Source organism: Fusarium redolens, assembly GCF_020744475.1.
Source record: "Fusarium redolens strain MPI-CAGE-AT-0023 chromosome Unknown BKA55scaffold_15, whole genome shotgun sequence".
Lineage (NCBI taxonomy): Eukaryota > Fungi > Ascomycota > Sordariomycetes > Hypocreales > Nectriaceae > Fusarium > Fusarium redolens.
This window is the reverse complement of record NW_025763678.1, coordinates 328,848-353,644: the sequence shown is the minus strand read 5'-3', so window position 1 is coordinate 353,644 and position 24,797 is coordinate 328,848. Positions and strand designations below refer to the sequence as shown.

General features: G+C 48.9%; 7 protein-coding genes across 7 annotated transcripts; 1 reads left to right on the top strand and 6 right to left on the bottom strand.

Annotated features, from left to right (window-relative positions):
- Positions 1–863: 863 nt before the first annotated feature.
- BKA55DRAFT_694029 (major facilitator superfamily domain-containing protein) lies at positions 864–2,527 on the bottom strand (the record flags this gene model as incomplete). Its single annotated transcript, XM_046199987.1, has 5 exons — positions 864–1,080; positions 1,129–1,226; positions 1,280–1,569; positions 1,622–2,313; positions 2,367–2,527. 5 exons carry the CDS (start codon positions 2,525–2,527, stop codon positions 864–866), a joined length of 1,458 nt encoding a protein of 485 aa, XP_046045398.1.
- A 1,188-nt stretch (positions 2,528–3,715) lies between these two features.
- Positions 3,716–5,821, bottom strand: BKA55DRAFT_122482 (uncharacterized protein). The gene has a single exon (XM_046184797.1). It carries the CDS (start codon positions 5,432–5,434, stop codon positions 3,845–3,847), a length of 1,590 nt encoding a protein of 529 aa, XP_046045397.1. The 5' UTR covers positions 5,435–5,821; the 3' UTR covers positions 3,716–3,844.
- A 2,073-nt stretch (positions 5,822–7,894) lies between these two features.
- Positions 7,895–10,278, bottom strand: BKA55DRAFT_122470 (ferric reductase NAD binding domain-containing protein). Its single transcript, XM_046184796.1, has 2 exons — positions 9,815–10,278; positions 7,895–9,763 (listed from the first exon to the last, which is right to left on the bottom strand). The coding sequence occupies exons 1-2, from the start codon at positions 9,979–9,981 to the stop codon at positions 8,230–8,232; spliced, it is 1,701 nt and encodes a 566-aa protein (XP_046045396.1). The 5' UTR covers positions 9,982–10,278; the 3' UTR covers positions 7,895–8,229.
- Positions 10,279–12,143: 1,865 nt separating this feature from the next.
- On the bottom strand, positions 12,144–13,096 carry BKA55DRAFT_520309 (ubiquitin-conjugating enzyme/RWD-like protein; the record flags this gene model as incomplete). The annotated part of the gene is made up of 5 exons (XM_046188408.1): positions 12,144–12,283; positions 12,340–12,523; positions 12,673–12,702; positions 12,828–12,873; positions 13,053–13,096. 5 exons carry the CDS (start codon positions 13,094–13,096, stop codon positions 12,144–12,146), a joined length of 444 nt encoding a protein of 147 aa, XP_046045395.1.
- A 1,564-nt stretch (positions 13,097–14,660) lies between these two features.
- Positions 14,661–16,047, bottom strand: BKA55DRAFT_520218 (acyl-CoA dehydrogenase/oxidase; the record flags this gene model as incomplete). The annotated part of the gene is made up of 3 exons (XM_046188401.1): positions 14,661–14,707; positions 14,758–15,783; positions 15,840–16,047. The coding sequence occupies 3 exons, from the start codon at positions 16,045–16,047 to the stop codon at positions 14,661–14,663; spliced, it is 1,281 nt and encodes a 426-aa protein (XP_046045394.1).
- Positions 16,048–17,848: 1,801 nt separating this feature from the next.
- On the top strand, positions 17,849–19,654 carry BKA55DRAFT_520022 (LrgB-like family-domain-containing protein; the record flags this gene model as incomplete). The annotated part of the gene is made up of 4 exons (XM_046188384.1): positions 17,849–17,899; positions 17,946–18,176; positions 18,227–18,338; positions 18,390–19,654. 4 exons carry the CDS (start codon positions 17,849–17,851, stop codon positions 19,652–19,654), a joined length of 1,659 nt encoding a protein of 552 aa, XP_046045393.1.
- A 3,670-nt stretch (positions 19,655–23,324) lies between these two features.
- On the bottom strand, positions 23,325–24,335 carry BKA55DRAFT_476341 (uncharacterized protein; the record flags this gene model as incomplete). Its single annotated transcript, XM_046186171.1, has 1 exon — positions 23,325–24,335. A coding segment is annotated over one exon (1,011 nt), but the record flags the coding sequence as incomplete, so codon positions are not given.
- Between the last annotated feature and the right edge of the window lie 462 nt (positions 24,336–24,797).

The following is a 24,797-nucleotide window of genomic DNA, read 5'->3' as shown; positions in this document are numbered from 1 at the left end:
CTCAGAGGATCGATCAATCATCAGTGGCGAGACTGTTGGTGTTTGGCTGTTTTGTTTATTTACTCTTGTCCGGTAACGTTACCGGAGTCTGATGACATGTGCTGCTCAGTCTGCTACGAGATATCAACAACATGGTGTTGGCTGATCATACAGGAGGTTGGGCAAATACACCAGCAAGTACTTACACGCGGGACAGTACACTTCAAAGTTATTCAATACAATGATGCTGGATGATCATAAGCTACAATCCAGTGTAATATTCTTGAGTGTCTTTAACTGTTGACGATATTTCAGGCGACATTCTTCAGCACAGCCCAGACCTCGTATTCAGTATGCACGCACTGGCCCCATTATTACACGACACCACCACTTCACTTGATGGCAACCATTCAACAGCTCACGTACGCAGCCCCAGCAGCAACACTTGACCTGCTAGACAGGGCTCCTTTTACCAGAATACTCTGTGTACAGCTGAAAGTGGTAAAGAATAACACAACAACATGTGGTTCGACAATACACGATAAACATCAGATACAACTGACCAATGAGTTGCTCTTTGAACCATGTGAAACTCCCCAGCAACGATGAGCTGCAGCTCATCAAGCCACTAATAACAGATATTAGCGCCATTTAGTTCTGGTACTTCCCCCTGGTGTTACCTGAGGCTCTGCTCTGAATACCCTCAATTCTCTCTACCTAAAGTAGGTATGTCATGTTCAAACCCTCATTTCTGTATATTATCCTCAATATCCAACGATCGTTTTCATTATATATTTCCCTTTTTTGCAGTATCCTCCAACATCTCCATTTCATTTCAATTCATTTCTCACATCCAAATATTCATCATCCTCTTATCAGACCCTCTAAATGGTATATCTATATCGTGGACTCTCATCTCCAAGCTCGGCCAACTCATCCTCTCCCATTCCTCGAAACTTGTCGTCCATAAGACCTGCCTGTCGTCTTTCATTCTCTCGTCGATACCACCACCACATAAATCCATAAACGACGGTGCCGAGAGCAACCATGCTGAGCGTCACGGCATGGCCACGGATATATCGAGGCTTATCTGAAGCAGGACTGGCGAAAGTCAGCAGAATTCGTGGTGCCACTTGAGTCGAAACTTACTAGATAAACGCAGACATGATGCCTGCCGCATTACCCCATGTCAACTGCATTCCTGTACCAGTAGTACGCTTTCCATAACGCGGCGAGTTTGTGGGCAGCTAAACAACTCAGTCAGCTCACTATCATTACCGATAGGTTCGTATCAACTTACCCAGGCCAGTGGCAAGCCCACAACAACGTACAAACCTCCAGCTACCAGGAAGCAACCAAAGTAGTGGACACCGGAAGACACATCAGCCAGCAGGACTGCATATCCAATAACGCTGATAACTCCAAAGATTACGCAGAAAAGTCCACGTTGTTGAAGCTTATCTGAGAGGAAAGCAGTCGACATGTACGCCGCTGCACCAAGGAAGTAGCAAGGTACGGTGAGGAGTTGTGTCTCAGCCACGGTCCAGTCACCGAGATCCCTAATGATGGTCGGGAGGAAGGTAGAGAATCCTGTGGTTTCGTTAGAAGAGCCATGGGAGCCGTGAGATAGATCGATGCTCACCATATAACATAGTATCGACGCCAAACTGCGCAACGCAGAACGCCCAAACTTTCCAATCCTTAAAGGCGCACATCATGTCCTTTTTGCTGAATTCACGACTAGACGCCGTGTTTCCGTACTCACGGGCGTGTCTCAAACGCATGAGGGCTCTTTCATTCTCGTCGAGGAAGTATGCCGTCTCAGCATCATTGGGCAAGGCGAAATAAGTGACCACGCCGAGCAAGAAACTGGGAATTCCTTCAATGATCATGATCCATCGCCAGCCGCTCATACCGTGGAGGCCATCCATATGTCCAATGCCATATGCCAACAGACCGCCGAGAGCACCAGCGACAGCAGCGCTGACGAACAGATAACCCACACGAAGGGCAAGTTCTCTCTTGGTATAGAAGAAGGTGAGATACACCGTCAAGCCAGGGAATAGGCCAGCTTCGACGGCACCAAGAAGCAGACGACAAGCAATCAGAGCACCATATGAGTTGACGAGGCCCGTGAGTGTGGCAATAATTCCCCATGCAGCAGCAATGAATGCGATCCATCGACGAGGTGTGAAGAGCTTGAGGACGAGGTTGGAGGGGACCTCGAAGAGCAAGTATGTGACGAAGAGGATAGACACGGCAACCTGAAACTGGCTCGACGAGAGGTTCAGATCTTCTTCGAGTCCGTAAAGTCGGGCATTACCAATGTTGACTCTATTCGTTTCGAATTAGTCATAGGGACTTGGTGAGTGAGCTGTGTAATTTACCTGTCCAGGAAACTGAAGAGGTAGAGTACCATGACAAGAGGAATGATGTAGAAGTCCAGCTTCGCAACAAGTCTCTTCTCGTCAGCTGCTGAGTTGGGGTCGCACTCATCACTGAGACTGTGACGCCTGGGCGTACTATCTTGGCCGTCTTTCGAAGCCATACTAATTATCTCTGGAGGGGTTATGAGTAACAACCTTCAATGAGGATTTTCAAGAAGAACTTACAATCTCAGCCAAATCCTCCCACTCTGTTCGAATCCCTGCTCAATACAACCAAGCAAAGGAAGCAGATATCCTCCGATGATAGCGAGAATGGGGGAAAATACCTCCCACTCACGACAATCTTTTAAATATTGGGCTATTCTTGGCGCATGAGAAGTTATAAAGTGGAGGATAAAGCAAAAGGTAGAAAGACAGAGAGACAAGAAATAGAAAAGAAAGCAGGCCAGAAGAATATAGTACGACACTATTCAGAATTTTTTTCGTAATAGCTCCGCTTTCAGATCAGGTCATCCGAAACTTCTCCGGTTGTACAAGAGTGAATTAAGCCGAGTAGTCGCTTCTTAATTCCCTCGTGATGTAGTAAGTAATATGTTGAAATAGGTAGGATGTGACTTTGGTTGTTTCGATAATTAATAGGAAGAGTGGGTTCGTCCTTTTTTTGTTCTGGAACTTAGTTGTGGCGACTTTGGTCAATATGAGGTCGTGATGGTCAGAAGAAAAAGTTTAAGATATAGTCAAGTCAAGGATGATGATACCTTTAAAATTAAACCTAATAATCAAATTCCTTTTAGATCCTCGTTGCTTGGTTGAAGCATCATGTCTTGCACATGTCTTTTCCTAGATGCACGGCATTAAGTGGCGTCACCGATAACGGACATTATCTGCTGACTGAGTCGATCTATCGAACGGATAAATCCATTAGAGTTGAGTTTCTTGAAGCTTAATTAATCAGCGGGGATAAACTGACACGTCAAAAGGGGTAATATAATGGTAACACCAACGAGCTTTAACGTTGAACCTCTAACAAATAAACGTCAAAGTCAAAGTCTACCTCACCTCAACCTACTGACAAGAGTGAGTGGTTGAGTTCGAGATATGCACAATAAGAGATAGGCTTTTCACAATGAAAATTCAGATACTGTCAGATTTTAATTCTTTTTATTGCATCCACGTATCTAATCCACCTCGACACCTCAAATCATCCAAAACTGTGTTGAACCCAAAATGGTAGCAATGGAAGATATACAAGTCATGCAATGGGAGATAGCATCTCCCGCTCTTGTTCGCTTTACCGATGTGATCTCGTCATACGCAAGGAAAAAAAAGTAAGGGTTTACAATATGTACAGTATCTGACATTAATTATTTCCCCTCCCTCTAGCTACAAGGGGGAGTCTCATCGAATCTTGAAGTTTTCCTCATCCATCCATTCCATTACCAGTGACCACTGGACTGGTCAACCGGTAACTTCATCGTTTACCTGTAGGGTTGCGCAGGCATCTCGTACACGTTCTCAGGGGGTGCTGTTCCACGAGCGCTTGAAACCTGGTTGCCATCGATCTCAGCAGCATCGTTTTGATGCCACTTGGTAGCAGCGCTGTCACTAGCCAGCTCAGCTGTGTTGGCAGGGCTATACATCTCAGCAGCGTTGTGGTTGGGAGAGCCGCCCACAGGGTGTGCGTAGTTGTTCTCAGGAGTCGTAGCTGAGTAGGCTTGGTCGCTGCCGGCGGTGCGAGAGTAGTTGGTCTCGGGGCTAACGGGCATGTAGCTACGTCCGAACTGCTGGGGCTTGGCAAAACCGGCACGTCCATCACCAAGAGCAGTACCACGGTAGCCCTCAGACTTGGTAGTGTTACGGCTGGGAGCCAGAGTAGAGGCGGCGGCGGTTGTCTGGGACATGTGGGGGCTGGTACCGACAGCAGCAGCAGCGCCGCCGCCACCACCGCCACGGCCACCGACAGGAACCTCGGAGGCGCCAAAGACATCGTCGTACTCAGCCTTGTTCTTAGCGTTGCGGCGCTTGCGAAGACAGAACCAGAGAAGACCAGCAAGGATGGCAAGGCCAGCAACACCGACACCAGCACCAATTCCAGCCTTGGCACCTGTGGAGAGACCTCCGTCGTTACTGTTGCTGCTGCTGTTGTTGTTATCAGAGCTGGCACCACCAGTACCAGAAGGACCATACTCTCCAGAAGGAGCAACAGTCGCTGTGCGGACAACACCAGTGGTCACTCTAGTAGAGGTGACAACAAGGGTGCTGGTGACAGTGACGGTGGTACTAGCACCTGCCTGCTCGGTCTCGGTGATGGTCTTGGTAACCTTGGTCTGGCTGCTGACAGTGGATATAACGGTTCGAGAAATAGTGTTGAAGACAGTGGTATCGGAGTCGTCGCCGCCCTCAGTAACAGTGACGGTAGTGGTGGTCGTGGCACGCTTGTGAAGACCTCGTCTGAAGGCTCGGAGACCGTAATGTTCACCTTCGATTTGAGCGTTGAAGTGAGGAGGAGCACTGGTAGTAGTCGTATAGGTGGGCAAAGCAGGGGCAACAAGTTCAACTCCGCCAATGGTTCGGGGAGCCAAGTCAAGAGCGCGCTTCTCGTTGGCCCACTTGGTTGAGGTAACGTAGGTCGTAGTCGTTGCGGTCTCAGCGTCGCTGCTAGTAACAGTCTTGGTATCGAACGCAGTCGACGTAACGACGACAGTGGATGTAATGGTCTTCATGACAGTAGTCTGACGGCTCACAGTCTTGGCGTCGGAGTCAGTGACAGTCACTGTCTTGGTGATAGTGACATCCTCGGCTGTGGTTGAGCCTCCATCGGAAGATCCATCAGTAGTAGACTCAGCAGCGGTACTAGAATCGTCGGTAGGTTGGGCGGCGGTGGTAGGTTCTGCTGCAGTAGTGGCAGCAGAGTCGTCGCTCGTGGGATCGGCTTCAGCAGTACTCGCGGGAGAGGAATCGGTTGAGGGAGCGGCAGCAGAGTCGGAGTTGGTATTTTGACGAGCAACGAGTTGAGTGGCCTCGGCTCCGAGGAGCATACCCAGAAGCAAAAATCGTCGAAGCTGCATCTTGAACGGTCGACGTTGTCGTCAGTTCAACCAAGCCGTCGATATGAGGTGATGAGTGACGGCGGGTGAGGAGACAAAGGAGTACCCGGGAGGGTTCGGGACAAGGAAAGACAAATCCAATGAGGAAAAGCAGCGACCGTCTCAGATACAAAGAGGTCTCTGGTGTCTCTGATAGGGGAGAGGGCGCAAGCGGTCGTCAAGTCGAGCAAAATGTCGCTGATTGTCTCGGCTTGTGCGATGTGGATAAGGAGTACGAAAGGCACGCGCGGCAGCAAACAGCGAATGCGCGCAAAGCAAATGACAAAAAAAGGAAAAAGAATTGAGGAAGAAGAAAAAAGGGGAGATAGTAACGAGTGTTAGAAGACAGTAGGAGCAGGAACAAGCAGTATTCTAGTGAATAACTACTCGTATTGTTTTAGTTGGTGAGACGAGAAGGAAAACGAAGGATGAAAGAAGAGGCGTAGCAGTGCGTGCCAGTTGCCAGTGCAAATACAGTGAGTGAATGACCAAAACGAGAGACGGGGGACCCAGGCTCGTGATGAAGGGAAACGGGAATGAATGGCGCGGGAAGAGCGGATTTGCGCGACGCCGGCCACACTAAAAATTTGCTTGCTGCAGCGAGCGACTGCGTGTACGGGGAACGGGCTCTAAAATGTAGAGGGTACTTGTGGCGAAGTACCGATTCCTTGCACTTTTGACAGCGAACTCAATGCAGTGATGACTGTTGATTGGGGGGGACACAATTCCAGTTGACGAATGGCAATGTTTGGATTGTTACAGTGAAACGGTCAACGGTTTGCCGATGATAAGCAATTGTTCAAATGCTCCAACACTTGACATCCAGACGAGAGAGTTGAGATGGACAGTGAGAAAGTCATTCTGCAGCCTCATTTACAGGTCTAATACCATGCGGGATTGACCTCGCAATTTGTACAGCAGACAAAATGGGCACTAAAGCCCCTGGCCAGATACTCCTTACGGTCTAGCTCGTCTGTCATGGCGCTGCACCCCAACTCTTTTGAGATTGTTAGTGTTCTATTTACGAGGTATACACGATGCGCAAGTAGCGTGGACCTGTCGTCAATGCTTCCTTCTCCTGCTGATCATTAAAGAGCGAGGCAAAAACGTGACAGATGCCCAGAAATGAGAATCACCTGTAGTTTCGAGTCACTGAGCACCAAGACTGACGATGAGGGTTGATAGAGGGAATTTCTCACGATTGAGACTTTTATTTGGTTGATGCAGAACTATCGACAGCAACCATCCAACAGGGAAGTGGCGCGAGAAGCTAAGAAAGAGGCGTTGAACCGTTTATGCTTGGTGTTGCTGAGTGTGCATAGGGAGCATTGATTGGATCAGTATCAATGCTACCTCGGCTTCTCAACAACATGGAGAAGTAATTGTCAAACGGGTAGCACAGATTGAATATGCTATAATTCCAATTTCATGGTACTCGATCGCCCTGACACTTTGAATGACATCAATCTCCCAAGTGGTCATGAGTAAAAAGTCCCAGTTCGTATTTGACAGGCTAACGAGGTTCCAGTGGACTTCTGATTGAAGTGACCTGTGCTAGCGGCGGGGCGGGGCCATGTCCGAGGCGGGCCTCCACTGAAGAAATGACGGGTCCAATGAACGAGGCTCAGCGACTCGAGAACCTCAGGGTCTGACCTCAAAATGGAACCTTCTGCCATCCAATTTGTTTCGATTTCCGTTGGGTCAACAGTAGAATTGGATGTTACTGTCACTGAGCCTGAGTCTGAGCTGAGATAGAATTGACAAGGGCATCGCCTAGCGAGGCCTCATGATTAACTTCCCGTGCCGATATTGACACGACACGGTCACTGTTAATTAGACTTCAGCATCAGATCTTCAGGGTCTTGTCACCTAAACTCTCACTCAATTGGATGGTTGCATCGGCCTGACCGTCAGCACAAATGCATATGGACACATCCATACAATCATGCATCTTAAAAGCCTTTCCCGTCTCTATACCGGTACCTCCCTCCCTATCTCCAGCCACTGATGCCAATCTTGGGTATTCGAACACGTTGATGGATGGTGAGACATGCACATATCAGTCGGTGTCTAAAAATGTTATTATCGACTCTGCCCCCAACGTCTAGACCTTGCATGGAATTCTTGGTTATGGCATGTTGCCTTTGCCTCTCCGATTACTGACGCTTTCAAATCTTCGGTGAATCAGACATTGTCCGAGATCATCAAAGATCGAGGGGAGCATCACCCACATCTGCCGTTATACCCGTAACCCTTAGTCAGAATCGTCTTTAGGATTCCATATTCAAAACCGTAGGCTGTGGCTATAAGATACTTTCCAGGCTTGTGAAACGTTTCAGACGAGATCTGGGTCAGATGTGGCATGGATGGAATGTAGAGTCCAACGTCAGCACTCCAAGTGGTCAGTTCTTCAGCTGCGCCTCGATTCAATCACGAGCTTTATTACTCTCCCATAATAGGTAGTCCTTAATCAATAACTAGTAAACAGAAAATATGTGGCTGAACTTGTCAAAATGGTTGTATTGGTTGGTGAGATGCAACATCTGTTTCTACGGTATTAAAATGATAACTCAACGAGAACATAGACCAGGTATGGTCCTCCAGTAAATCTACCCCATGCTTCGTGTTCCTTTCACTATTATAAACTTGACTATCCGCTTGCCTAGACTTAAACAAAATTGGTAGAGACAAAGTTTAGAAGTTCTCCTTGCCCCAAACAAAAGAAAATCTGCATCAAGTTAGCTGAGGTTCTCACATATCAATAATAACATAGAAACTTACCCAGGCTCGGTATACTTGTTACAATACGTATGCAGCGAACTTCCCAACCCCTTAGGTCCACAGAAAAACACACCCGCCTCAGCAGGACTGTGCAGCTTCCTGATACCTCTAAAGATCATATCCCAGTTGGGTCTGCCAAAGTTTGTCGGGCTGCGCAGACCGGTGATGGTATCCTTATCGGCATTGGCGTCGTTGATCATGATGTTTGTCGCATCGTCGGCCTTGATCTTGGCTGTGAGGTAGGTGTGAATCTCAATACGGTGGTCCAGATCCTGCGCTTCGACTGCGAGAAGCAGTGAGCGGAACCACTCGAAGGAGTCAAAGTCACGGCAGATCCAGAAGAAGTAGACCTTGGATAGACGGGTCTTCTTCTGAGGGTAGTTCATTCGGTACCAGATGGACTTGAGGATGGAGGCGAACGGTGTAACACCGATACCTGCACCAACAAGCACGGAGACTTCGTACTTGAAGACATCTTCGGATGCAGAACCAAAGGGACCGTCGACGTAGACTCTGGGGAGAACACGGCGAATAGCTGGGTCGATCTCGGAGTCGCGTCCAGTCAGGCCAACTACTTTGCTGGCATCGTTGCTGCCAGGCTCCCTCTTCTTGCTCCAATCACAACCTAAAGCCTTAGAGAGCTCCTTGGTGAAGTCACCCACACAACGAATGTGGACCGAGATGTAGTCCTCCTCAGGGGCACTGGTCAAAGTGAAAGGATGGTACTGCCATAGCGAAACGGCAGGGCAGCACAGAAAGATGTACTGGCCAGCTCGTGTCTTTGTGTGCTCCTTCTTCATCTGAATCTCGCAGACGTTGCTGGGGTGCTGAATGACCTTTGTGATGTATGTCCTGTGACGACCTCGCACCTCACGCGCAATACGCTCGGCCAGGTAGATGAAACCGCTGTACATCCAGTATTGCCAGAAAACGCCAACAGCCGATGCCCCAACGCTGGTGCAGAATGGTGCAACATCTGGTTGAATCATGCAGAAAGCTCCGTGGATAGACCAGAAGAAGAAGAAAACGATAAACATGTGGTGAGTATACCAGAAACGCTCAAAGTTTGCTCGTCGAGGCTTCTCAGTCGATGTGAGAACCATACCCATCAGCGCAATAAGCATAACATAGCCAGTCCAACCAGGTCCAGACACAAAGTTGGCAACCAACCAACCGTAGACACCAAGTTTGTACTTGATGGCGACCTGCGCAAAGTTATTCCAGTGAGCAATGGTATGAACCCAAGACCAGAAAACGATAGACCAGGCGGTGACAATGTGGAAGGTGATGTTCTTGTCGAACTGGAGGATTCCATTGAGAGGCGTCTGTCGAAGTAGCGAGATGAGGGTTCGGGAGACGGGGAGGAGAATAATGGCGACGTCGACGTGAAGAACCAGAGCAGCTGAACGAGCTATGACGAAGGTGAAGCCGAAGAGTTCATTGGAGCTCTTGAGACTCTCTTTTTGGGAGTAGTGGACGCATGCGAAAGAGAAGATGAGTGCGTGAAGAAGCATAAAGACAAAGACGAAGCTGGAGTATCCAATGTTAGTCTGAATTACTACCTGATGCCAGTGAACTTACAATCTTCGATAACCTTCGTTGATCATCCAGCGATCAAACTTTTCTCTTGATGATAGTTCCTGTTGCTTCTCTTGGGTCATCTCACCCGATAACAGCATTCGCGTTAGGGGAGTCCATCGTGATCGTTCGGAAGGTTTCTCCCCCCAATCCTGCATTTGATAGCTCATCTTGAGCGAGGGCGAGCTGAATCGGTTGAATCAACCGACTAAAAACTGTCCGATTCTCCTTCAATAGGTGTCGTCGTATTGTCGCTCCTCGTTCCTCGATCCCAATAAACACCGTGAACGACAGTATCGATTATTCAGAACCAGCTGAACAGTTGAATTTTCGTACCCAATGAAACAGTTCAAATAGTATAATATAAACAAGAAGAAGAATAAATGCTGTCTAGAGCCTCAAGATTAAAAGAAACACAACTTCTCATCGAACCATGACTTGTCGACAGAAAAACAAGAGAGTGAATGAAGGAGAGAAGTGAGAGGAGGCAGAAGCAAGGGTCTAAAGAACCAAAATGAAAAAAGGGAAAACCAAGCCGTTGAAACTCAAGGGGGCCTAAAACATGAATGAGATGATTTTATTTGCGTGGTCTCTAAGAGAAAAAACGGAGTTTGGCGACCGGACTTGATACCAGGCACAGACGGCGAGTGTCCGGGGTTAGCGCTTGGCATGCGCCTAAAGATTCTAGCGAGAGGCTGTAGAGACAGAGACTCGAGATGGAGAGCGAGACGTGGGTTTGGAGAACACGCCATTTAAGGAGTTGTTATGTATCAGGCATGGTTCAACCGATCCGACTCTGCCTCAGGGGCTGTAGTCATGAACTTTTACAACTGGCTCTATCCGAGTAGTTGTTCTTTGAGTTTTTACTAGTTATTGGAATTTTGAGAGCCTCTAGATTCGAAATACTACTCAAAAACTAACTCTTCGTCCGCATCTCTAGCAGAAGATGGCATGAGTCGTTCACTGTCAACTCAGCAATAGTAGTCCTTGATTGGTCCTTGTCAACGCTTGTTCTCGTCTGAAACCCCGGTGTTACAGGTTTGACAAGACTTGGCCCTCCCTGGTATGTCGCACCGAGAGTGGGGTCAAAGACTTTAAATCTCGACCCATGAATGGCACGACCATTGAGGGACCTCAACTATTCCCACGATACAGAACGACAGCTTCATTGTTCAACTGTCGATTGTGATGCTATCGAGATGTGATATCGAGAAATACCTTTGTCCATATGATTTGCAGAGCAATTTGGTGCGCAAGTCAACCATTATCTCTCCCACATGATAACCCTTAAAAAGAACAAGCAATTGTTGGATATCACAACTTGGCATTTTCTCCTTTCCACAATGCAACATATAACAGAGGAACTCGTTAACTTTTCTCGATACTCGATCCTAGACACTTTCAAGAGGCCAAGAGCCGCCCTTAAACAACCCCCACTCATATCTCAGAAACAATATATTAAACCTCTGCCCTATATCACATCGTTCCAGCTTTGTCTCTGCCGCGTTTCACTTCTCTTCCAAGACATGTACCATATCCAAACACATTCGTCATCGTCGGGATCTATGTGGGCAACTCGTAATTCTCATACAAACTGCAACTATCTGACGAACCAATCTCATTCGACTTCAGTTTGGCATCTTAGCACAACATCCACAGCAGAATCATCACATACCTATAGAAACACTCTGGACCAACTATAAATCTCCCTTATAATCTCCTCCCCCCCCCGGAGATATGATAGACGTAAACCTAAGTTCCTGACCACTAGCGCCCGTCATATTACCAGTCTTGTCAACCAGCCTCAACCCTGTCGGCGCCTAATCACACTCATCTCATCATAGGCGCCAGCTTTCACCATGACGTAGCCTCCATGCGTGAGTGGTCATATGCTGGCGCTTCATAAACCCCAATAGGCCATTACTTGCGACTCTTCATATCAAACTTCAAAATGTCACCATGATTCAGCATCAACACAACAAAATCACCAGAACCGTAGCAAATAGAGAGACAAATTGTATACGCTGCCTGTTTCTGGATGCCAAAAACACATCGTCAATGCAAACCCAACATCCAGCCGCATGATATCCCTTACTAAAACTAGTCTGTTTGTCTGGAGTTGTTCCTCCCCTCAGGTCGCTTCGTATCGTCGCTCATTGCCTCATAATCGCAATCAAAGCCTCGGTTTAGGCAAAGCACCCATCTTGGTATCGCCGACTAAAAGACATTTCGCAACAGCATACGAAGCTTTCGCTCGATCGTTTCACGTCGCTTCATGATGGGGAAGATGAAACCACCCCCAAGTCCAACCGCACCGGCCCTGGTATTCGCTTTAGATGGCATACTTTCGAGTCCACTCCCGAGCTGTGGCCTCGTATCGGGGTCGGTCAGTCTTGTAGACATGGGCAATCTCGGGCACAAGAGGATCGTCAGGGTTGGGGTCTGTGAGCATCGAGCAGATGGACAGAAGAACTGGTGTATATGTAAGCAATGGGATTTGGCCAAAAGGGTTCTCACTTCAATCGTACCTTTAGAGATGGTCAACGCAGGACTCCACTGGTCACGCAGAATATCCAAGCAGATACTGCCATTTGAGTTGATGTTAGGGTGGTAGATGCGGGTAGTGAAGTTGACCTTGGGGGGCTTGAAAGGGTAGTCGGTAGGGAAGTGAATGGCCAGGAAGAAGACACCGCCGGAGTATGGAGAATCGCTCTATGAGGTCTGGTCAGCCACTTTATTCTTGTTATTGTTCGTTGAATACAAATGCGGCTGCACCGGCGTGCGGCTGAGGAGGGCTTCGCCACGCCCATAAGCCATATCACCAGGCAGCGCATCCAGAAGCACAGTAGTGGAAAACTTACAGGTCCCATGATCGTAGCTTGCCAGTGGAACTATTCAGATTTGTTAGCCGTACGCTCAGATATGTTGTCTCGCTCCTCGGGAAGAGAGCCTTGCGGCAGTCATGACGCCTTTGACAGCCACGTGCTTATCAATGTGGGGGAGGGGTGATGCCTACCAAATCCTCACCAACAGGGCCAGCAGAGCAAGACGAGGGAGGGTCTCTGCACGAGAAAAGTCAGCATAGGTTCATCATCAAGACAAGACAGCCATGAGGTTTTGAAGTCATCGAGGGTTTTGGCATCGTCGGTCGTCACCAAAGACCCCGCTTACCAAGTGCCCCCACCTGACGTCTTTGGGCGTTCTGGTTGACCCCTCAGGCCTTTGAAGAGAGTAGACTTACCGGCCGAGATCAGTGAGCTCCTTGTTAATGCGCTTAAGAGCCATTTTGTGATGTGTAGAGGGGGTATCTAAGTGGTTTGTTGCGAGGTATCGCGGTCGTTCTAGGTTGGACAAAGATGTTAGTCGAGGGGTTGCAGGACGAGCGGTCGGGAAGGAAGAAGGTTTCGAAGGAAAGGACGCACAATAACGATGGGAGAGATCGTCTGGGACAAAACAAGACACGAAGACTGTTTTATGATGGATGATTGTGGTAGAAAGTTGTTTGGGTACTCGGAGTATGTAAGCGTAAAAGAAATTCAGTCGAGGCTGAAGAAAGTAGAAGAGAGAGGCGGGATTTGGAGGAAGATGGTTCGTTCAAATGGGGGTAGGAAAGAAGGGGAAGAGGGTCAACAAAGAGCGAGCCCAGAAGCGGAGCAGGAAGGAAGGTAAATGCGTGCGTGCTGGTACGTGCCCGAGTGAGTGACTGGCTGGAGAGTGGCTGCGCTGGCACTTCCAGACGTGACGGGAGTGGCAGCCCGAAAAGTCAGGGTTTTTTTAGGCCCTCCATCACTGTGACTGGGCCACAGTTGGGCGCCGCTCCAGAAGGGGGCGAATCAGTGTTTAGCGGTACCCGAGCACTAACAGCTGGCTACAGATTTTTACGTTGGGCCCTGATACAGTGGAGGGCACCCGTAGTGGGCTTGGCTTCTCTGAACAGTAGTTACTAAATATTCTTCGCCGGGCTTCGATGCTTATTTACTCATGACGATAAGATTATACAACATTCACAAGGCTGTACTACCTTCAGATTCAGGCAGTCAACCTCAGGTTCAGGGCAGATTTGGCAGCGGTGAGTAATTTTCAGGTGGCGGTCGAGGCCGGCAGGGGAGAGTTTGAGAGTACCTATCGACTTTTTGCCATTGCCATAACTTCCAGATGCTTCCTCACAGTACTTGATCGCTCATTGACTCATGATTCGTGTATTGATGATATAAACAAATGCTAGCCAGCCTCCCTCTACGTGATTGTCACGGGAATGACGGCAAGAATTCAGTTGCATACAGTGCCTGAATTAACGCTGCCGAGCCCGGGCCCGGATGCGGATGCGGACGCGGAACTCAACGGCATCGCCGGCTTGTGGTCTACAGTCACAGCCATACCCAGTAGTAACCACTACGCACTGGCCAATTTATGACAGTCCCTAGAGACTAACGACGTCACTGATTCTGAGCCGTACTGAGGGCTGGTTTTAATGACAATCCACCAGGCATCAACACGACCTGCGAGCAGCAATTCATCATGAGGAGGCAATAAAACTTAGGACTTCTATCCTAAGTGACAAAATGATTTAGGTAGGTTTACTATCGTTTTAGTAGATATATAGATTAGCTATTTTTGGCACCTTGATTCAAGGTCAGAGGTCTTTTTGCTCCCCAAGGTCTATCTAGCAAATGCCGTTCTGGTGAATTGTCTTTGTTGTTCGCCAAAGTCATGCTATCGTTTTAAGGCCATCTAAGCCAGATTAAATGATTGGCTAAATGCCCTGCCATGGAAGACCTATGTTTGATTTCCATGCATGTATGCACCTCAATGGTTCTTTTATATCGCCTCCCGACCAACCACTCCTCGTTTACACGAATGCTTGAATACCAGTAATAGCACGTCCCAAAATAAGACCTGTAATATCTGTTAGCAATAATCACTCCCGTCATGCAGGTAAAACTCACTGTGAATATCGCTCTGGCCCTCATAAGTCTGTGTCACGTAGAGATTCGCCACATGTCGGCCAATCATGTACTCATCACTCGCAGCGTTGCCTCCAAAGATCTCCTGGAGGACTCGTGCATTTTTGAGAGCGGTATCGCAGTTCTGTCGCTTCACCATGCTGATCATCTCGGGCGTGGCCTTACCCTCGTCCTTGAGACGGCCAACTTGAATGGCGGCGAGTGTGCCGTAGGCGGCATCTGTTGCAGCGTCGGCGAGCTTCTTCTGAACGAGTTGATACTTGGCTAGAGGGTTGCCCTTGAATTGCTTGCGCTCGAGGGCGTATGTTCGGGCACGGGCGATGCAGTCCTCTAGAGCACCCATGACACCGAGCGCAATACCATATCGAGCGTTGTTCAAGCAGCTGAAGGGACCTCGGAGACCTTCAACCTCAGGGAACATGTTGATATCTGGCACGGGACAGTTGTCAAGGTGGATCATGCCAGTGATTGAGGCACGAAGACCGTTCTTGTCCTTGATAGCTGGTGTCTCGAGAGTGCCTGGAGGGCAGTCCTTGCGCTCTACCAGGAAACCTCGAATCTTGCCTGTCTCTTGCAGCTTTGCCCATACCAACAAGACGTCAGCGATAGGACTGTTTGTGATCCATGTCTTTGAACCACTTAGAGAGTAGTAACCCTTCTTAGTAGGATGAGGCTTTGCCACCGTCTCCATACTTCCAGGATCACTACCATGGTTGGGTTCTGTCAAGCCAAAAGCACCGAGGAGCTTACCCTTGGCCATCTGAGGGAGAAACTTCTCCTTCTGTTCAGCAGTACCGTGCTCAAAGATACCGCCCATCACCAATGAAGACTGGACGGACATCCCAGATCGGTAGCCGCTATCAACTCTTTCCACAGCTCGTGTGATCAAACCACCAGCAACAGAGGACACGCCAGCACAATCATATCCCTCGATCGTAGCGCCTAATAGACCAAGTTCACCCATCTCCTCGAGAATCTTGGGATCGTAGGACTCGTCGCGATAGGCCTCTGTAAGACATGAAAGTTAGTGTGGCGTCTATGGAATCGAGTTTGAGACAACTTACGCAGAACGCGGGGTAGCAATTGCTCTTGGCAGTATCTCTCTGCAGTCTCGCCGATTGCACGCTCCTCCTCAGTCAAGAGGTTATTCGAGGCCAAAGGATCCTCCCAGTTAAAGGTAGGTCCTGATGCCGAGGCAAATGTCCGTGTGGCGCATGGTCGTAGAGGAACAGCAGCTCTTCGAGCGCATTGTCTGAGGATAGGGCGAAACATTGTGAGAAAGGCGATTTGTATGGAGAGATGTGTTATGGATCAGATCAAGATCTCGAGGCGAAGCTGAGTAGTTAAAGATACAGCATCTCAGGCTTGAGTTGACAGGCAAAAGGGCGCCGGCAATTGAAGCCCACTAGATGAAGTCATCCGACGCGAACCGGAGCCGTGGCCGTCACTAAAACCCCAGCTTTTGGACCCCGGAACCGAGGAAGACAGCGAAAACTGTAGCCAATTGGAGTAAGTGATACTTGAAACATGAGAATCATTGTCCCAATTTGGGTTGTTTCGGGTCCATGATGATCTTGCCGATAAATGAATCGGTGTGTTTTGATTGAATACCGATGCACTGAAGCACAGCTAAAGTTTACTACGTACCCAATGATTCAATAATCCATGCTCACATCCAATGATCGACAAGAGTTGCAGACCAGCTGCCTCGGATAGGAAATCTCTCCTGACGCCTCGTTTCTGAAGATTACATTGACATTATGCCGCATCAGTCTTCTCTGTGGTCTTGTCGTTTCTCGTCATGAGACTCAACCGGTCAAGGTCTAATGTCCCCAAAACTGCCCCCGCTACCGCCAACTGGCGAGTCCCTTCTTCACCCTCCGCCACTGGAGCCGAGATGACCGGCACCGAGTCTTCGGCTGATGAGTTACCGTGATTGACTTCAGAGTCGCGTGCCCTTCGTCTACGTTCTTTACCAGCTTGAGATATTGAATCATCGGTTGATTCAGCTAGTGAAGTTGATGATATTGATCGACTCGATCCAAACGGAGATTCCTAGGGTTGTGCTCGTCGAAATCGATTCTTAAGCCGATGCAGTACACCGGTTGGTGTTGCTGGTTGAGACAGTGGACTGTGTTGGTAAGGGCTATTTCGAGAACTTCTTGAGCCTGGCGCTGAACGCTGTATTATATTGTGTTAATGAAGTACCACTATCGCAATAGTGATTTACTTACCCATGAATGGTCATCTCGACATCCCAGTTCCGGACAAGAATGCATCGCCTGTTCCTATCTCATCAAATTGAACGACGGCCCATGCAATGCAACGTCTATATCTTCGGATCCGCATTCAACCTTTCGCTGAAACATTTTCGTGGTATTTCCATGCCTCGACGCGTGATTGTGATTTCGTTCTCGGCTCGCTCCGAATCCAGGTTTAAGACGGCCACACGTGATGCTTGTATCCTCCTTTGTTGGCTGGGTTGTCTCTTCAGGCAGAGAGGAATCCATTTCAGATAACGTCGGACCGACTTGAGCATCACATCACATAACTCACAAAAGACCAGCGAGGGGAGATATGATGGGATATAATGGGGTGATGAAAAAGGTCGGTATATCGTGATGTCAGGGAGATGTAGGGATATCATATCCACAAAGACATTTCCGCAGCTAAGAAATGAGGAGCCGCAATCTTCTGCTTCTAGAGCCTCAATCTGAAAGCCGTTCCTGCTTCTCGGTGCTTTATCTCCCGAGGAAGTGCATCGTCAGTTCCTCTTCATGAGCCCCATGACGCGGGAGTTGAAGTCCGTCACTTGCATTTTATCATGACTTCTCGGCTAATCGGGCTGATGCCTACGAGGCAAGACAATAAATAAAAGGATATCTCACTCTGCCTATGTAATTCTCCTTTGATTGAAATAATTGATGTTGTCTTATCTTTAGCTTACACAATGGATGGATCGCCCGGACTAACGCACATGACCAGGGTCCTCCGGCATTCGGTACTTGGTCAACTAACTTCAATCGCTCCCTCGATACAATATCATGACCCTTATCAAAGTACAGAATGCAAAATGGCTGCAGATACCAGTGACTTTCTGCAATTGATGCAAGCCATCAAATTGGTGAGTACATCGCTGATCAGAAGGACCCTTGGCTAACATGATGCAGGCTGCTAAGAAGAACAGCTCCAAGCTCGCCCGTGCTTGGTTCTATGTGCCACTCGGCATTACAATAATACTCGCTGTTTGCTTTGGAGTTGATTCAATATTCTACAAATTCAATGTCTCGTTCCCTGCTTCTGTTACTTGTATGATGTTACTCTTCTTTGCTCTTATCGCGAGTGAGTCATTATTGGGTACTCACAAGACAAGAAAGTTGGTCAGTATCATTGATGTACCCGTAAGTCATGGTCATTGGAACAACGATGTTGATGATTCTGACTGGTCTAGGCTGGTTGGTCACTTCGATGGATGGGCATCTTCTTCACGCCGTCTTTCGTTCTGTTGCCTTTAAGTCCACCTATTGGATTTGTTGAAGTTATGATCATCATTGCAATCTTTGGTACGTCACAATTCAAGTGCACATTAGTCGATCTTTTTCTAACAGTTCTAGTCATTGGCTTCTTTATCATGATGGCTCTAGCAGCTTGGATCACCCGCAGTCTTCAACTAGCTCTTGGTGTCTCGAGGCGTTCAAGGTCCCAACGCGCTGAAGAACTCGGCCGCCAGACACCAGATCTCTCAACGGGAGATCCCAATTTTCCTGGTATATCGCGTCGCACGAGTGTATCCCGAGCTGGTTCCCAAATACCACTCATGTCTGTATCCGCGCCGAACTCGGAGCCAACGTCAGCGGCGCCTTCACGACCGCAGACTCCACCTCAGTTACGGCTTCAAGAGCATCACTATGCAAATGGTCAAGCCCCATTGAATGCTGTCGAAGCTCTCAATCCGACGACTGTTCTCACACAGATTCCTCTGCCACCGCCAAAGGCTGAGCTATGGGCGGCTCGTATATCCGCAAATCTCGATGTGGCCATCTTCGTAGGATTGTTTGCCATTATTGGCATTCCTCTCTATTACTCGACCGGCTATGCTATGCCACTTCACCTTGCTGTCAACGTCCTCGCCTGGTTCGGGGCATTGTCAGTTGCACCCAAATGGAAAGAATATCTCCATCCAGTCTTGGTATCGTCTCTCGCAACAGTCCTTGTCATATGGGCGCTTGCAGCAATTCGTGGTGATAGCTTGACCACAACACTCCACGCTTACCGCACAGGCGCAAAGTATATACAGCTATGGCGCAACGCAGCGTCGACGCAAGATCTTCTCCCCGGCGCCGGTGACGTTTTCGGCACTCTTCTCGACGCCAGCATTGTAGCTCTCGCCTTGCCCATGTTTCAATACCGGCGTGAGCTTCGCACTCATTTCATCTCCATCGTCATACCCAACGTTGCGATCAGTGTAGGTTCGCTGCTCGCATACCCGCCCTTGTGTTACGCCTGCGGCATCTCGGCAGCCCGCAGCCTCGCTTTTGCATCGCGCAGCCTGACGCTGGCGCTCGCCGTCCCCGCGACTGTGAACCTTGGAGGAGATGTTAACACTGCTGCTGCATTGGCAATCATCAGTGGCATTTTGGGCGCTGTGCTCGGGGCGCGCATATTGCGCTGGCTGCGAGTCCCCGAGGATGACTACGTGACCCGCGGGGTGACACTAGGTGTTAACTCGAGCGCCATCGCGACTTCAGTTTTGTTGCGAACGGACCCTCGAGCTGCAGCTTTGTCGAGCTTGTCGATGAGTCTTTTTGGAACTATCACTGTCTTGTTTACTTCAATACCGCCTGCGGCGGCATTTGTACGAGGGTTTGTAGGCCTGTGATCGGTCAACAGGAACTAAATCTATTGAGGCATCTCGCTAATCATAGTCAGCATTTAGAGGGAAAACTAAACACTTGAGCAATATAGAATAATAATTAAGGTTTATTTGCGATGATCTAGTGCTGAGTGTCATACAGACCCAGTGTCTAGATTTATATCAAGAAAGATAAGCACAAAGATTATACCATTCTAATCCGGCGGATATAATCCCTTGGTCAGGTATAGTACGATTTGAAACCTCGGTAATGTAGTTACATATGTAGCCTGCACTACTGTACTGGTCGCATTAGTTCGTTCGTTGTACACCGTCAGTTTACATAAGGTCTCATGACAGCGATAACTCCACACGACGCCCTGTCGCGTGGCACATGCAGCAGCATGCCGTTATCGTGAATTTGTTGAATAATAGTGATCATGGGTATAGTAGTAATGAGAATACAAAGACAGCCCAGCAATGAACGTCTGTTGCTGCCGTCAAACACAGAAAGTAACTCTTATGCTCCATCTAATTCGTGTACCAAACTGAAACTGAGCATTATGCCGTGAACGCCGCCGTAAATCGTAAGACCATGAGTCGTAAAGCGTGGAAATGTTATCGAACAGAAATAAACTAGTGGGCGGTATGGCCTCATTGTATGAGTTCCGGCTTTCGTACGGGTATAACCATCCCGTAAGAGCCGAGTTGCAGACAATGCCATTTTGCGCTTGATAGAGCCTGAATCCCTCTTGTTAAGTATGTCAGTACAGGGTTGTCTCTTCCCAGATAGTGTAAGCAGAGCTTATCATCCTATCTTACAGCAGGTAGGGTACCTTATAGATGACTTGGAGGGTTGAATAATGCCGCATTGGACCTCCAGTGCGTCACTTGCTGAAAGCCCGGTTTAGCCTCACGGTCATTTGGCTCCTCTGCTCTTTTGCATCGCTGCATACACCGCACTCGCCGCTGACTACGGTGCCAGTTACGCGTGAGACGTATTTACCGCAGACGGTGAGGCAGGGTGATGTTCCTACGGGTTGTTCGCCAACGCGGCGGCCGCAGGCTCGACAGATGAGAGTTCCGAGGTTGGCGTAGCACATTGTAGGATGAGTGATGAGTGAAAGTGAGAATGATTGAGTGTCTTATGAGAGAGTCAAAGTGAAGAGTGTTGAGACAGCACGAGTGAGACGGTATCAGAGACAAAGAGGCATGTAAATGTAGACGAGTAAAGATAGATGGAGTCTTAGATACAGAGATGGGTCCAACAAGAGAAGAAAGAGAAGAGAGATGCTGATTAAAGAGGAGTGTTGTCAAGGAGAAAGTCGAGGTCTACGGGGGATGAGTTATGTATTTGCAGAGAAGAAGGGAAGTTGATGTTGTTTTAATAGCGAGGGAAATAATGTAAGAGAGGAAGAAGAAGAAGAGGAGGCGAGACAAAGGAGGAAGAGTGAGGTAAGATAAGGCGAGTGCTACCTTGCTGGGTTATTTAACAGGTACTATACCTCAGATAGATTGGTAAATGCAATGCATTGCATTACCGTAGAGAGGGAGAGCGTGACACAAGCTGAGCTGTCGTGATGGGGACGTATCCATCCATACCATACAAGGTCCCTCCCTCACTTACTTACAGCTTGTTAGCTTCAACTTATTTCTACCTTGACCCATTTGACCGTTTGAAGAAGAGGGGTCACTGTCACTATCTGGGTCCAAGTGGGATCTGTTACATTAACTTGCTAGTATACCGCCTGTCCAATACGGTATATGAACCAGGTACCTGGTATTAGTCACTTGGTTAAACTTTACAAATAAGTACAGTACTTTAGTATCTCAAGATCTTAATCTGTATAAAGTGATAGGTATGCCGTGCCAAAGTTTGACCTTTCCCCTCACCGACTCGCCTCATCGAGTGGACAAGTTACGATACTTTGTCTTGTTGGAGGTACTGAAGGTACAGTAGTAGTGAAGATCCATGTCCCTGGCAGACCTTCTCGAAAAAAAGAACCCTCCATCCCGTGCGCCCTCTGGCAAAATTCCCCTAGTCGCAGTGAAGATCATTGCCCCCAATCACAAGCCAGAGATGCCCCCTGCCCCCTCTCACTACGTTGATCATGTCGCCCAATACGACATGACGGAGTGAGTAGGCTACGTAGTCCAACAAGAATACCTTGTGGAAAAGAATAGAATAGAATAGAGAAATAAAATAAGTTAATTAGGGTTCGCAAATACTTACAATAGTATTGTTATGCTCTGGTGCTCACTAAAAACAATTACACTTTCATGGTCATCTGTTTCAACTGTCACGGATCCTTCGGGGTTCAGACGCCAAACTACTAAACAGCTAGCTCATGACAAGGGTGTCCCTGACGACTCATATCTAAGTCCATCGGTAGTGTGTGTGTACCTACTGCACTGTATGTGTCCTGGTGGCTGAGTAGAGGCGAGGGGAGCACTACACCAACACGGTCATCCAAGAGTACGACAGAATGCATACAATCCTCAACTCTCATCATGATCATCAAACATCACTTCCATTATGCTAATGTCTGTCTCTGACAACTAACTCAAACAATCGCCATGCCTGACATCATGATATTCATCTACAACACCTTTTCCCATACAGATAAAGTAGAACAAAGGCCAATCACACAACTCTATCGTGCCAGAGTCCTGTCCATGAAAACGCCCGCATAATGTCACATCCATACATATTATGTTCGTTCGTTCATCCTCAGCTCCCAGTAAGACTAAAGCATCGACTGCATGTCGCCACGCTCCTCTTTTGTACAACCATCAACACATTCCAACACGCTTCCATTCACTTTCATGCATTTCCGTCGTATGTGCGTGCATCTCGTCATCCTAGTTTCCCCCGCAGGGCGTCCACCTCTCGTTGTAGGGCGTCCAGGTCAGCCAAGATGTCAACACTCTTCCCTGGCTCGTTTGCCGATTGCGGAGATGTGGGACCCGAGCCGACTGTCGCTGCGACATTGTCAGGTTCCTCCTCGGCCACTTGACTCGATCCAGCCTTCCCTACACCATCAAGACTCGTCCTCCGAGGTCCATCGACGCTGCCACGGCTGCTGCCTCGTTGCCGTCGAGGTGGTGGGGGTGGTGCCATCTGATTATGAGGTTTTGATTCAAACGATATTCGTCGGCTACTGCTATCAACACTTCTGATACTCGCAGGCCGTCGAACAGATGTGTTTCGCGCAGGTGGTGGTGGTGGAGCCCAAGATTTTGTCGTCGTCACAGGCTGATGTGTTCCTGATTGCGTATCTCTCGGTGGTGTTAACTCGACCGTGGAAGATTGACGCAGCTGTGATGGCGTGGAAGTGGTGCTCATATCGACATCCAGGGATGGAGCCGGAGATGATGACGATTGGCTCAGATCCGTGAGGCTTGAGGCCACCCCTGATGGTATCTGCGTCGACTGTCTTGAGGTGTGGTGAGATCTTGGTGGCGGTGGTGGAGGTGCTGCTGCATGTGAGTCACGTCGGTTGTGCTCAGGTCGGGATCTCATAGACGATGACCGTGACAAGTTCTCTTCATTGTACACGAATTGCTGCTGTGTCAAGCCTAGACCAGACGCATAGGCCTTGCTCTCTCCTCTCGCGTGACCTCGTCGAGGTGGTGGTGCAGGAACCGCTTTTCGGCCGCCGCCTGATGGTTCTGGCGATGCTAAACCCACATCGCCTTCAGCCTCTGGAATTTTGCCAGCTGCTTCGCGATCAAACGGCGACTCGCCTCCTTCTTCCATGCTTCTTCTCACCGGCGCGGGCGGAAGCGGTTTGTTCATATCTGATGACAGTGTCGCAAGAGGTTCTGGAGATGTCTGACCAACCAGATCCAGCTTGATGGACTTCCCATGTCGCGAGCTAGGTGGCGGCGGCGGTTTCTTGCTGTTCTTTGAGCTCAGCTGGGCAGAAGCGCTTGAGTCAGAAACGTTTTCTTGATCAATATCATCTTCCGGGGTATCCGAAGCTTCTTCAGAAATGAGAGATGCCTCTTGGAGTGCATTCTCGGGGGCCGATATATCTTTGGAATCGTCGTGTGAGATTCTTCGGAAAACAGACGGTCGGTCTTTTGTGTTTTTCGCTGGTGGTGGCATCGACTGTCGGATTTTCGGCGGCGAAGACTTGTCCGACTCCGTATTACCCGTCATCAGCAATCGCTTGAAAGAATTAACGTCCAGAGACCTTCTGGCCGTATTAGCAGCCTTGAGCGCATGGCCTTCTTCTTTGCGCTCCTGCTCAAGCTTTTGTTCTGCGACGGGCGAGTCAACGCTACGTAATGTCTTGCTGAACGGGTTTCCTATGCCCTGACCGCCATTCGGAGCATAGCCATGGGCAGCCGCAGCTACCATTTCGCGATCGCTATCGTCGGTAGAAGTCGCATCGAACGGATCGTCCTCATTCTGTTGGTTCGTAGTTTGTTGCGCAATAGAAGGTGCCGCGAATGCCCATTCGGGAGAGTCGGGAGACAGCGGCGGGGGTGATAGTACGCGGACGTTTTTGGTAATCTTAGATTTCGAGTCAATCGTCGACGAGCTAGCTTGCTGGAAGCTGGTCGGAGGCGGAGGAGTAGGTGCTGTTTCAATTTGATCGAGAGCAGGGAAACGAGAAGCGGCAGAGGATGTTGAGTTGGGAAAAGAAGCTGTGTCTACCGTAAAGGCAGCACTTTTGCGAAACGGATTAGACGATGCCATAGTGGCTAGATTCTCTGCGCGATCGGCTCAGGTGATCTTTTTGGCGTGTCTCGTCTCGTTCTGCTATAGTTCAAGCTTATCGTTTGCGTCACGAGGAGGATGGAGAGGTGATTCTGATGCGATAATAGGTCAAGGCGCATGCAAACAGAGACTGCCCGCCATCTTCGGCACAGCCGGGCAAGAGCTTGGGTAGGCGGCCAAGACGGGAAAACCGAGCGGAGGATGTTAGGCGTTAATGGAAGCGACAATAACAGCGCAGCGCAGATGAGACGGGACGAGACAGAACAACGCGAGAATAGATTTTGAGATCAGTCAAGGCACAGGTCTTGTAGGTAAGGTACCGTAGGTAGCCTTGTGAGGAAATGAGGTTCAGGCGTAGCACAGCGCAGGAAGTGGCCCCGGAACGATCGGTCAGGAGCTGCAAGGGGACGTCGCGGCAAGAATGCTAAGGCACACACAACC

Bases quoted from the DNA above. Each gene is read 5' to 3' on its own strand.
- BKA55DRAFT_122470 (XM_046184796.1), bottom strand. From the start codon at position 9,981: ATGAGCTATCAAATGCAGGATTGGGGGGAGAAACCTTCCGAACGATCA. The intron at 9,764-9,814 runs GTAAGTTCACTG...TGGATACTCCAG, and splicing joins AACGAAGGTTATCGAAGATT to CTTCGTCTTTGTCTTTATGC.
- BKA55DRAFT_122482 (XM_046184797.1), bottom strand. From the start codon at position 5,434: ATGCAGCTTCGACGATTTTTGCTTCTGGGTATGCTCCTCGGAGCCGAG.